The sequence below is a fragment of the Lampetra planeri genome, unplaced genomic scaffold (assembly GCF_965212315.1).
Source record: "Lampetra planeri unplaced genomic scaffold, kcLamPlan1.2.h2 scaffold_153, whole genome shotgun sequence".
NCBI lineage: Eukaryota > Metazoa > Chordata > Hyperoartia > Petromyzontiformes > Petromyzontidae > Lampetra > Lampetra planeri.
The window spans coordinates 133,140-146,681 of NW_027614254.1; the positions used below are offsets into that span (position 1 = coordinate 133,140).

Here is a 13,542-nt window from a genome sequence, read left to right on the forward strand (position 1 = left end):
GTTATCTCTCTGTGTGCCTGTGTATCTCTCTGTAATGCCTATGTGTGTCTCTCTGTCTCATCTCTCTCTGCTTATGTGTGTCTCTCTCTGTGTGTCTGTATCTCTCTCTGCTTGTGTGTCTGTGTGTCTCCGTGTCTGTGTTTAGTTCTCTCTCAAATTTAGCAATCTTTGGAAGAACGTTAATTTAACCAGGTGGGGTGTTGACTGTAATGTTAGCCGACTCGCTGTGTTGTGTTGTATTGCATTGTAGTTATAAATTTATTTTATTTTATACCTACGTAACTTTACCGAAAGAACCAAAGAATATAGTTCTAAGTTTACAAGCTTTGTTTTCTCATTCATTTGTACCTGATGGTGATTGCTCGTGTCGCAAAGGAAACGTCGTATGCTATTAATTAATTAATGTTTTCTTTCTACGTGACTTTACCGAAAGAACCAAATAGTATGGATCCCTGCACTCACGAAGCTCCAGATCAAGTTTAAACGAGATAATTCTTTTGTTTTTTTCAGGTGATACCACCTGAAGACGGAAGCTTGTGTTGCCTCCGAAACGTCGTGATTTTTATTTTATTTTACTTTTTAATGTTTTTACCTACGTGACTTTACCGAAAAAACCTAAGAATACTTCCAGATCAAGTTGAAGCGAGATAATTCAAGCAAAGGCCTTCAGGCGAGGGCAGGAGGCGAGGCCCCGCGTGGATAGGCCCCACGTTGTAATGTCCCAACCTGGACATGGATTCCCATACTCGCTGCGACTCAATTGACATCCCTACGAGAGGCTCTACCTTGGTAAACAACAACCACCACCACGATGAAAATCTCTCACCTCGGATTTCATCGGCAGCTTCTCGTTACCACGCTACGTTGTGGCAGCAGCAGGATGTGACGTAATATTCACTTCCGGGGTACAAGACACGCCCCCAACGAGCGGGGCTGGGTAACTGAATAACTTATTCGAGAATTGAAGCTTTCGTGAACTGCAGGAATGACTCAACTCGTTGTACACTCATTGGTTCTTTCGGTAAAGTCACACGTCGAGGGATGATGGGACGTGGATGCTGAACCCGTCGCAATAAAAAACAAACTCGCGACGGCTTTTAACGATTATATTATGTTAATTTTATTTTTTTATTTCATTTCTTTACCGAAATAACCAATTCCTGCAGTCACCAAAGCTTAGATCCTAGATTATGTTAATGAGCCGCCAGTCACTGGGCATAGCTTTGCCCAAATAAGGATTATACCGGAACAGATATTGGCGGTGACCAAGCAGGGGTGACATGACGTCACTAGCGAGGCGCACCGCCCCCCCCAGGCGTTTCAACCGATGAGGTCATGCTTAGTGGTGACATTAGAGAACGGGGGTCAGAGTTCAAGTTTTGCGGCCGTTCATAAATGACGTGCGGTGTTTTTGGCCTATTTTGACCCCCCTCGTCACACAGCGTCACAAAAAGTCAGACCCCCTCAAATTTGACGTCACAAGGCTCTGCCCCCCCCCCCAAATATATAAAACACGCTTCAAATCGCTTTAAACTATTGTCATTGTAGTGCGTATTTAATGTGGCGCTGCACTCTGTTGTAGGAGAAACCATTTATTAAAAAGACCAGGGGGCCGGGGGTTTGAGAAATGTGACGTCACATCAAAATGCGCAACTTTAAATACATATAGACAAAAGTTCTGCTTAATTCTAGATTTGAAGCTTTCGTGAATGCAAGGATTCATACTGTTTGTTGGTTCTACTTAATACTTTTTTTTTTTATAAATGTGTATATATTTGTAAACATTCTTTTTCATATGTTATGTTTCGGCTTGGGTCTAATTGTCCACGATGGGCAAACGCACAAAATCAGCAGGGGATCAAATACTTTTTCCCTCACTGTAATTATGCCATACTGATGACAATACTATATTCTATCATAAAAAAAAAAATTAACAATCTTTTTTACATGTTATGTTTCGGCTTGGGTCTAATTGTCCCCACGGTCAACTGACGTTGGCTGTAATTGTCCACCGTCCCTTACGTAATGGCAAGCTTCGGGGCCACTTCCTGGAGTCATGGAGTCCTGCCATTACTAGTACATTTCATAAAAGCGTGTTTTTAAAAAGGTTTTTTCTTAATTACTTATTTATAGTCAAAATCGCCAAATTTGCGGAGCTTCGCTGCAAGTACAGGGAAAGACGAGAGGTGAGGCAGCGACGCGCTCAGCCTCCCCTCTGATTGCGCAACCCCTCAGACACTGGATGGAACGCGGGCAGTAAGGGCGTGCCTGTTACTATCTCAGCATGTCACCAATGGAATGTTTGTAGACCCCTTCATTACATGTCCTCGCCTTCCATAGTCCGGGTAACTTAGTTCAAGTACAGTAGAACCTCTGGTCACGACCATAATTCGTTCCATAACTTTGGTCACAACCCGATTTGGTCGTGACTTGAACCTAATTTCCCCATTGGATTTATGTAAATACGATTAATCCGTTACAGACTCCTACGAACTGTATATACATAGTTTTTTTTAAAGATTTTTAAGCACAAAAAGTTAATTATGCCATAGAATTCAGTGTAATAGTAAACTAAATGTAAAAACATTGCATAACACTGAGAAAACCTTGAACAGAGAAAACTAACATTGCCGCGTCAAGGTTTAGAATCGTTCAACAAGATGATTGTGTCGTCTGCTACATCAGTCGGTCGATTCTGAGAGAATATTCGTATGAGTAATTCATGTTTCTATTGAAAGTAAGTTAACAGTAATATATGGGTACAGTATTGTTTTTAGAAGCATTCACCATAATATTGTATTAACGTTTACTTCACCGCATCATCGTATGAATGATGCGAGAAGAAATTAACGGGTTCTTTTGTTAGCGATTTACATACTCAGCGCTTTTGCTCTCTAAATTATGGCTTGAATGAGGGGGGAGGGGTATGACTACACTCACACAAGATCGAACCACTTCTACGGGGAAGTTTCAAGTTCATCTTTTTTCTCTCTCTCTGGGTTTTTTGTTTTCTCTCTCTGCCTGTGTATTTAGTGTACTTTTTCTGTCTCCACTCGTTTTTTGTCGTTATGTTCTGCTCTGTCTGTGTCTCCGTTCCTCTTTTGTCTCTCTTTGGAATTTTCACACTTAAATATTCTAACTTAGCAATCTTTGAAATACGTAATCGATCAGGTTATGCGTTAATTGTGTTGACCGACTCTATATGTTGTATTACATAACATTTCGATATTTTGCTAGGTTATTTAATTTAGTGTGTTCTTTCTCCCTCTTTCCTAATGTTCAAGCTTGCGTACTTGACCACGCGTCGCCGTACTCATTGACATGTAAATTTTTTCTCTAACCCCTCCCTCTCTCTGCCCCCGCCCCCTCTGTCTATTTAAGGCCTCGCCACAGAGACGATCTCCCTCTCTGTGCCTATGTGTTACTCTCTATGTATCTTGGTGATATCTGTCTGCTTATATGTCTGTCTATAGTTTTCTGGTTAGATTTTTGTTGCTATTTCATTTATACCTGATGATTGCTTGTGTTGCAATCGAAACGTCGTATTATTTTATCCTTATACGTGACTTTACCGAAAGAACCAAAGAGTAATAACTGTTACGCTTTGTGTAATTTAACAACAAAAATGGCGCGGAAAGGGAAATCGGCCGCGGCCGTGTTTGATCGCCACCCGAGTATGTGTTCGTGAGCAGATTAAAAAATGTTGTACATTTTTTGGTCGGAACCCGATTTGGTCGTGGTCAGAAGTGTTCGTGACCAGAGGTTCTACTGTATGTGTATAAAGATACGTAGGCTCGCTGGTCTCGTCATGAAACTGCAATGAAAAAGCACCAGGGGAGGCAGCTATCACATCTGCCTCACTGAGGGGGGGGGGGAGTGTCAGACACCCCCCCACTCAGTGAGGCCACGCCCCCGGTGCCTCCCCAGCCACTGACCTCACCCCATGTCACTGGCTCCCATCCATCGTGTTCAGTGTTAATTACCGAAGCTCACAAAGCCAGACTCAGGCTCCCATAGGCTTCAGTTTAATCACTGAGGCTCACAGAGCCAGACTCAGGCTCCCATAGGGTTCAGTGTTAATCACTGAGGCTCACAGGGCCAGACTCAGGCTCCCATAGGCTTCAGTGTTAATCACTGAGGCTCACAGGGCCAGACTCAGGCTCCCATAGGCTTCAGTGTTAATCACTGAGGCTCAAAGGGCCAGACTCAGGCTCCCATAGGGTCCAGTGTTAATCACTGAAGCTCAGAGCCAGACTAAGGCTTCCATAGGGTTCAGTGTTAATCACCGAGGATCACAGAGCCAGACGAAGGCTCCCATAGGGTTCAGTGTGAATCACCGAGGCTCCTGGTGAGATACTTATCCAACCCACAGATCCACCAAGACTGGCCGCTCTTACCCTGCAGGTTGAACCTAGGATTTCCATGTTCTACTTCACATTATTTTCATTAAAGGCCTGTGACAAAGGTGCATCTATTGGGAGGGACATCGTCTCAGGCTTACACATCTACCGGGTCTCCATTTGACTTTGTATTGTCTAGGAAGTCCACCCACACCTCCACTTCCACAAACTGCTGTGAGTTGCCTCGCTCTGCCTCACAGTCAGAATTTCCTTCCTGCTTCACGTTGTCTCCATCGATGTGGTCCCATTTTGGAGTCGAATCTTCATCTTCACATTTTACCTTCACTTCTTCGCTCTTCACCGTCACCTCTTCACATTTCACAATCACCTCTTCAACTTCCGCCTTGATACCTTTAAAAGTGCCCAAGCTGGGATTTTCTTCCGGTACTTGTTTCATGAGGGATGGGCTCCTTACGGCACTTTGACTTTCACAAGCTGATTTCAGACTCCACTCCTTGTAGATTTTCTGATGCTTCTGTGTTCTCTGGTGTTCTTGAAGACCTTGTGACCGTGCAAACGCCTTCCCGCACAGAGTGCACTCGAAGGGTTTCTCTCCTGTGTGTGTTCTCTGGTGTATTTGACAATTTGATAGACGTACAAACGCCATTCCACACACACTGCACTTAAAGGGTTTCACTCCTGTGTGTGTTCTCTGGTGTTTTGTAAGATAAGATGAATGTGAAAATGCCTTCCCACACACACTGCACTTGAAGGGTTTCTCTCCTGTGTGTGTTCTCTGGTGTTGTGCAAGATGTTGTGCAAGATTTTGTGACTGTGAAAATGCCTTCCCACACACACTGCACTTGAAGGGTTTCTCTCCTGTGTGTGTTCTCTGGTGTTTTGTAAGATCAGATGAATGTGAAAATGCCCTCCCACACACACTGCACTTGAAGGGTTTCTCTCCTGTGTGTGTTCTCTGGTGTTGTGCAAGTTGTTGTGACTGTGCAAATGCCTTCCCACACACACTGCACTTGAAGTGTTTCTCTCCCGTGTGTTTTCTCTGGTGTCTTTGAAGAGTTGATGAATCTGCAAATGCCATCTCACACACACTGCACTTGAAGGGTTTCTCTCCTGTGTGTCTTCTCTGGTGTATTTGAAAAGTTGATGGATCTGCAAACGCCATTCCACACAGAGTGCATTTGAAGGGCTTTTCTCCCGTGTGTTTTTTCTGGTGCTGAGTCAAACTTTCAGTCGGATCCGTGCTGTATGCACGATGATCCCATTGTTGCCTTGCCGTACCGAGCCGCGCTGACTGCCTGTCCTCCATCAGACCAATTCTGCAGAGGAAGCGTCAGAGGAAGCGACATCTGCAGACAGAAAATACCATCTACACGTCAGTAGCGAGGCACAGAGGAATGAATATACGCATATATATGTACACAATCTTGATTTGAAGCTTTCATGATTGCAGGAATCCATACTCTATGGTTCTTTCGGTAAAGTCACGTAGGTAGAAATAACATAAATGACAACGTTTCGAACGCAACACAAGCGTTCGTCTTCAGGTGAAAATCGCGATAGCTGAGATGTTCTTGCGTGATTTATTTTAATACACGCTTTCATTTAACTCACTCTGTCTGTTGTTGTTGTCATTGTTGTCGTTGTTGTATCCTCAAATCTTGTAACTCCATTTTAACCCACTTCCCAATGTGGTATCGACTGCAAACTTGGTATACTTATAATCAACGTTTTTGGGTTTAGATCGCGTTATTTATAAATGTGTCGTAACCCTCCACCACCCGACACGGCCAATCAGTAAAAAAGTGTCACGTCGCCAGAATTCTGGCGAATTGCCCGATGATGCTGGATGCAATTACCAGTGAAACGTCGTACTCAAATTGTAAATGTTGTGGTTTCGCGCTTCAACACACCGGTGGGCTAAAGCAGTGAACTAATTTGTCTTTTGTCAACGTGACACTTTTTTACTGATTGGCCGTGTCGGGTGGTGGAGGGTTACGACACATTTATAAATAACGCGATCTAAACCCAAAAACGTTGATTATGAATAATATTGGTCGCGAAAGCCTACGTGTTAAATTGGTATACTTATGCCATACTGATGACAATACTATATTCTACTAGCGGTGACTACCCGGCGTTGCCCGGGCGAAAAAGGCAGACACATGTAGTTACACACGCAAATCCATTGATACACAAAGATAGAGTTACACGCAGAAATGGACTCTCACATACATACATATGTAGTGGTGATACGCGCTGACAGTAGGGATCGTGTGTCAGCGCGTGGTGATTGGCTGTGTGTGTTGGTGACGCGCGCTGACAGTGAGGGATCGTAGGTCAGCGCGGGGTCATGGGTTATGTGGTGGTGATTGGCTGTGTGTTGGTGACGCGCGCTGACAGCGAAGGGATCGTGTGGCAGCGTGTGGTGATTGGTCAACTAAGGTGGGTGCTCACATCGCGGTCCGCATAGGCTCCGTCTCCTCGGAGCGGAGGGCTATATAAGGCGGTGTGCGCGGGCGCTCGGGGAGTTGGTGACCAGTGAAGACAGAAGACGAAGGAGGAAGAGATAGGGCCCTGAGACCCCTAGTCCCGCTGTCCTTGTAGGGACCGGGACCCTGTGTGGCTCAGAGGCGGGACCTTGGGACCCGGGGCCGGAAGTCCGTTTGAGGGCTGGGCCGCGGGACCCAGAGGTCGTGACCCACGCCCAAGCTGGGGTGGGTCTGTAGGTTCCCCCGGATGCTACGGGGCTGGAATGCCCGTGTGTGTGTAGCCGGGTGGAACGTGTAGCGTGAGCTGTAGTAACCACACGTGTCGGATGGAACGTGTAGCGTGAGCTGTAGTGACCACACGTGTTATTGTGGCAAGACAAGTGTTAATAAAGAGTGCTACCCGTCAAGTGGTCTCCCGCCGTCATTCAGAATACTACACATAGACTGAACAACATCCGCCATTCGCCACTAAGTGGCGGTGACGTCACAACAACGCTTGTGCCAGGCTATGTGCACCTTGAGGCCATGTGAAGTGTCAAACGCCCGCTGGCAAGAGGTCCCGGGGCAAACCCAGATAGCACAGGTCGACTGACTGAGACGACTGGCTGATGCAGCACCTGTGGCCCCTACTGTGGCAACTTTCTGTTCTATAGCCACCCGGTGCTCCGCTCGTTGTTGTGAGCGTCGCTCCTCCGCCCTCCGTTGTTGTTGGAGGGTGACTGCCTCCAACTGGCCAGTAGCGTCTTTCAGGAGCCTCCTCCACAGTGGCCGATCTTGACACGGCTGGTACCAGTCATCCGCAAGTGGACTCAGCTCCAAGTCTTCCTGTAGCACATAACTCCATGTCTTCTCCAGCCCGTGCCGCACCCGTTTAGCCCCCTCGATCCGGCGGAACAAAAGCTGTTTAGGCATGTGGTGGCTGGCCATGCGGGCTACATGACTCAGGCAACGCAGCCTTGCCTGCCGGAGGTCACGGATGGGACTTTGTCCACATCTTTCAAGGATTTGTGAGCTCCTCACACAATGCAGCCTGGTTAAAGCCAGGATGGATCGTAGGCAGGCCAGCCTAAATGTTTCTAACTGGCGAAGATGTTCCATTAGGGGGGTCCAAGTTTCGCAAGCGTAGAGAAGGGAGGGAATGACCGTGGCCGAGAACACCTGAAGCTTCGTACGGAGTGATAGACCAGGTAGCTTCCACACAGCGTTACGCAGCCAATGAAAAGATACTGCAGCTCGACTGATTCGGAGTGAGACCTCTGCTGTTAAACCGGAGCCGGTCATTAGCACACTGCCCAGGGAAACTCTCCACTGTCTCCACAACTGGCCCATCACCAATTGGGAGTTGTGGGGGTAGAGTGTCCGATGGTACAAAATAGCCAGGCAGGTGCTTAGCTTTGGTTGGGCTGATGGTAAGGCCCCACCTGTTGGTGGCAAGCTCCAGGTTCAGCAGCAGCACCTGGAACTCCTCCTCCGAGTGAGCAGCCATTAGCAGATCATCGGCATACATAACGTGGTTGAGCAATAGGGAGCCATCCCTTGACCGCACCCGGGCATCGATCAGCCTCCCATTGTATCTGTAGCAGATGGGAATTCTTCCGGTACAGTCATTGAAGGCTCGATGAACTACGTGGTCCAATGTGGGAGCCAGAGGACATCCCTGTTGCACCCCAAGGTGTAAAGGGAATTGCTCTGACTCACGGCCATGTAGTTAAGACGCGGGGCCGCTCACCATCATGAAGGTCCTTAAGGATGGTGATGAGTGGGTTCGGGACTCGGAAAGCGCGAAGAGCAACCCAGAGGCCAGGCCTACTGATGGTATCATAGGCCTTGAGCAGGTCAATAAAGCACACGCATGGACTAAGATGCACACATGGACCTACAGACATGCAAATAAATGAAGTTACACTGACTAACATGGAGGCATGCACACACAGCGACTATCACACACGCACATGGACTGAGACACACAAACACATCGACTTACAGACACACACACATATGGACTCACACATACATAGACATGTACTTGAGATACGCACACATGGAGTTACACACACATATCGACGTACACACATACAGCGACACACACGCATACATAGAGTGCCACACACATTGCCGTACACACACATGTCGACTGTCACACAGACATCCACTTGAGATATAGACACATGGAGTTGCACTCACATATATGGACGTACACACATACAGCGACTCACACACACACACACCGACTCGCACACAGCAATACGTGGACTAAAATACACATTGACGTAAACACACATATGTACTCACACACACACATATGGACTAAGACACACACACATGAACTTACACATACATAGACTGACACACACATAGCCCTACACACACATACACATATGGACTGTGACACACAGATATCTACTTTAGATACACAGACATGGATTAACACACATATGGACTAACACACACACATAAACACTTTTGACGTTGTCCGTTCGAAAAAGACACCCACATGGAGTGAAAGACACGCATGGCTCTACACGCACACATATATGGACTCAAAGACACACACATGGACTCACACACACACATATCGACGGGCACAGCAATCCCCGATGATGGCACAGCTATCAGTATCGCAGTACTACGTATGAGTAAATAGTGTGACGTGAGCGATGGAAACAATAGAAATGCATTGAAGAAATAAGGGGAAATCACAGACTGGCAGTAGACCGTGGCAGCGTTATAAAAGCGCATCAAATAAAGAGGAAATTGAGCAAGCCAAAAATCCAAAAAGAGTTTTGTGTACACAAACATAATTATTGTAACATGTCAACTCGTTTCATAATGGTAAACAATGAAGCTGAGTTTGTATCTGCACACAAACATTATTATTGTAATGTTTGTCAACTAATGTGTTTAACAATAATAAACAATGGACTTGAGTTGTTAGCGTAAGAAGCAAGGAAATTTGTACTTAGCATAGGCGTGTTGAGGCCTTGTGCGATGCGTAGCCCCCGTCTTGGCGAGGCGCGGAGTTGGCACGTTGCCAGGCTAGGGGCTGAGCCGCTACCCCCTCTTCAACATCCACCACCCGTGCAAGAATAATGCTATGTAAGCAGTAAAATATTATTATCTACGGAGTCTGTAGTATAAATTTAACGCATCATGTTGGGGGGGCGGCGAAGAGGACATGACACTGTGAAGAAATATCCGCAGCGTCATGTGTGTACATGTTGACTGTAAAACGCGTTAAAGAAAATGTCTCCCGTGAGCTGGAGCGACGCGCATGACTTGGCAGGGTCCGCCCCCCCCCACGCAATTGGAGTCACTTGGTACAGTCGATGTCGTGCATTAAGTAAATAATGAATAATAGAAACGGCACAAATGTGTTAATTAAACTACTTTAAAGTTTACGGACGGGAAAACGGAATAGCCTATACCCACCACGGGTCTTAGGGCGTGCCGCCTGGCAAATTATTTCAGTGTTAAACCCCACCGTCCGAGAGCCAAATCCCCCGCAAGCGCGAGCGCACGGAGACTTTAATATATAAGATCATTAAATAAAAAATATTTAAACAATCTTTTTTACATGTTATGTTTCGGCTTGGGTCTAATTGTCCACGGTAAACTGACGTTGGCTGTAATTGACCACGGTCACTTACATTATGGCAAGCCTCGGGGACACTTCCTGGAGTCGTGGAGTTCTTCCATTACTAGTACATTTCATAAAAGCGTGTTTTTAAAATAATTTTTTAAAATATTACTTATTTTATTTCTACCTACGTGACTTTACCGAAAGAACCAAAGAGTATATATAAATACAGTCACACATGACTAACACGTCTATACATATTCATATATTCATGATAGAGTTAAAAAGTTTCCCAAATTCATCACACGGACTGTTATGGCGCACTATGAGAGGGCAAATGGACAGAAACATTTCTTCAAAATGAATGTTAACCCAAAACTCCAAGCACACAATTTCGGCTGTCTGGCTACAAAATGAATATTCATGAGAGGTAAATTCAGCTGACATAGCAAAGGGTGTTGAAAATAATACTACTTGTCTTATGCATAAATTCATGTTCAATCGCAACTTAGAGGTGTGAAGCCAGGCTCAGATTTCCTTGAATGCTGGGATGAACAGATCTAACGTCAGCTGTATGTGTGCTGTGTCAACTTCCTGACTGCTTCCATTCTCATAAAGAGTTCCAGATAAAAACAAAAAACATAAACCATTGTTTTCATATAACCTCCGTTTTCAATATAATTAATAGACTTTACTGCAAACACAAACTTGACACTGCCGTGTTAAACAGGTGGTGGCATGTCCAGAACCATGCCTGGCCCCACACCTTCATCTGCTCAGTATTAATGTTTCAGTTTCATTGATTTATTTCAGTTTCATTTATTAGGTACTAGCTTTACTACCTGGCTTCGCACGAGACTTGGATTCTTGTCTTGAATGAATCCACGGCCTACGCGGAGGATGGGGGGTGGGGGATGCGTAAATGTCAGGATCCACACTACGTGACGCTGCCGCATGCGGGTGACATCACAGACGTGAGGTCACCGCTCACGTGCCGTGCAAAATATATCCATTGTTGCGACCCCCCCCAGAAAAATGCAAAAGTCAACTTTTAACTTTTTGCATTGTGTACAGTCTGGAAGGTACCCACATGCCAAATGTTAAGTTTGTTGCATGTCGGAAAGTATGCTAAACATTTCGAACAGATACACATTCACAAATTTCCCTTTTATATATAGATAACCCCGTGAGCCATGCGGCTCTTGACTCGGGGGCAAACGCAACAAACAAAAACGTGAACAAGAAACAGCAGAAAAAACACCGCATTTCAACGCTGTATGCAGAAAATCCCAGTGGGATGCAAGTCAACAAAAACAACCATAGAAGAATTTAGATTAAAGTTATCAGGCTGTGTACTACAAAAAACAAACATGGCTAAACCAAAACTTTTTCAATGCTTCCTCACTCCACCAAATAATTCAGGATCAAATCAACATGGCTGAGTTTGCGTGTCTCCCTCTCTCTCTGTGGTGGCGTGGATTTTCCTCCAGATCGCCCTCCACATTTAAGAGTGAAAATCAGCACGCGTTTAGAGCCTTTGACCGATAGTCATTTCCATACGTTAACAAAGCCCACCTTTGTTGTGTGGGCAGGTCGCTTTTGAAAACAAGAGCGGACGCTTGTGTTGTGCCCGAAACGTCGTGATTTATTTTATTTTCTACCTACGTGACTCTACCGAAAGAACCAAAGAGTATGGATTCCTGCACTCACGAAAGCTTCATATCATAAGAGCGGTATAGCAGCTCAAGCGGGCTTGGCCTGGTTACATAAAATAAAAACCGAAAGTGTCCTCGTGTTGTAGTATTTCCTGCAGTCACGAAAGCTCCAAATCTATAATTGCCATGCTCATTTCTCTACCCCCCCCTCTCTCTCAGCCCCCTTCTCTCTCTATTTAAGGCCTCCACACAGGTGTTGTTTCTGTGTGTGCCTATGTGTGTGTCTCTGTGTCTGTGTTATCTCTCTCTGTGTGCCTGTGTGTCTCTCTGTCTCTCTGTGTCTGTGTTATCTCTCTCTGTGTGCCTATGTGTGTGTCTGTGTGCCTATGTGTATGTCTCTCTCTCTGTCTGTGTTATCTCTCTGTGTGCCTATGTGTGTGTCTGTGTGTCTCTCTCTCATTGTGTGTCTCTCTCTGTGTGCCTATGTGTGTCTCTGTCTTGTCTTTGTGTTATCTCTCTCTGTGTACCTACGTGTGTGTGTGTCTCTCTGTGCGTCTCTGTGGTGTCTCTCTCTGTGTCTCTCTCTCTCTCTCTGTGCCTATGTGTGTCTCGCTCTGTGTGCCTATGTGTGTGTCTCTCTCTGTCTGTGTTATCTCTCTGTGTGTCTGTGTGTGTGTCTCTCTCTCTGTCTCTGTGTTATCTATCTGCTTGTGTGTGTTTCTCTCTGTGTGTCTCTCTCTGCTTGTGTGTCAGTGTGTCTTCGTGTCTGTGTTAAGTTCTCTCTCTCAAATTTAGCAATCTTTGGAAAAACGTTAATAAACCAGGTGGGGAGTTGACTTATCTTAGCCGACTCTCTGTGTTGTATTGCATTGTAGTTCTAAATTTATTTAATTTTATACCTACGTAACTTTACCGAAAGAACCAAAGAGTATAGTTCAAGTTTACAAGCTTTGCTTTCTCATTCATTTGTACCTGATGGTGATTGCTCGTGTTGCAAAGGAAACGTCGTATGCTATTACTTAATTTATTTTTTCTTCCTACGTGACTTTACCGAAAAAACCAAAGAGTATGGATTCCTGCACTCACGAAAGCTTCAAATCATAAGAGCGGTACAGCAGCTCAAGCGGGCTTGGCCTGGTTACATAAAATAAAAACCGAAAGTGTCCTCGTGCTGTATTTCCTGCAGTCACGAAAGCTCCAAATCTCTCATTGCCATGCTCATTTCTCTACCCCCCTCTCTCTCAGCCCCCTTCTCTCTCTATTTAAGGCCTTGTCACAGAGGTGTTGTTTCTGTGTGTGCCTACGTGTGTCTCTCTGTGTGCCTATGTATCTCTAAAAAAATATATATATTTTTATGAAAGAAAAAAATATGAATAAACAACTAAAATAAATGATAAAACTAAATTAAATTGGTTTCATTTATTTTGTTTCTGCTGCCGTCACGAAAGCTTCCAGATCAA

General features: G+C 45.2%; 1 protein-coding gene across 10 annotated transcripts in view; it reads right to left on the minus strand.

Moving 5' to 3' along the window:
- The window catches only part of LOC144739495 (uncharacterized), a 45,749-nt gene that overhangs the window by 6,729 nt on the left and 25,478 nt on the right, over window positions 1-13,542 (minus strand). For 2 of the 10 annotated variants that reach the window (XM_078622441.1, XM_078622440.1), the window contains exons 2-3: window positions 11,270-11,316; window positions 1,096-5,707 (exon numbers count right to left, since the gene is read on the minus strand). In XM_078622441.1, coding sequence (XP_078478567.1) covers window positions 4,498-5,667 — 1,170 coding nt within the window. In that variant the 5' untranslated portion in view covers window positions 5,668-5,707; window positions 11,270-11,316 and the 3' untranslated portion in view covers window positions 1,096-4,497. The other 8 variants (XM_078622446.1, XM_078622445.1, XR_013589444.1 and 5 more) reach the window with 6 other exon arrangements.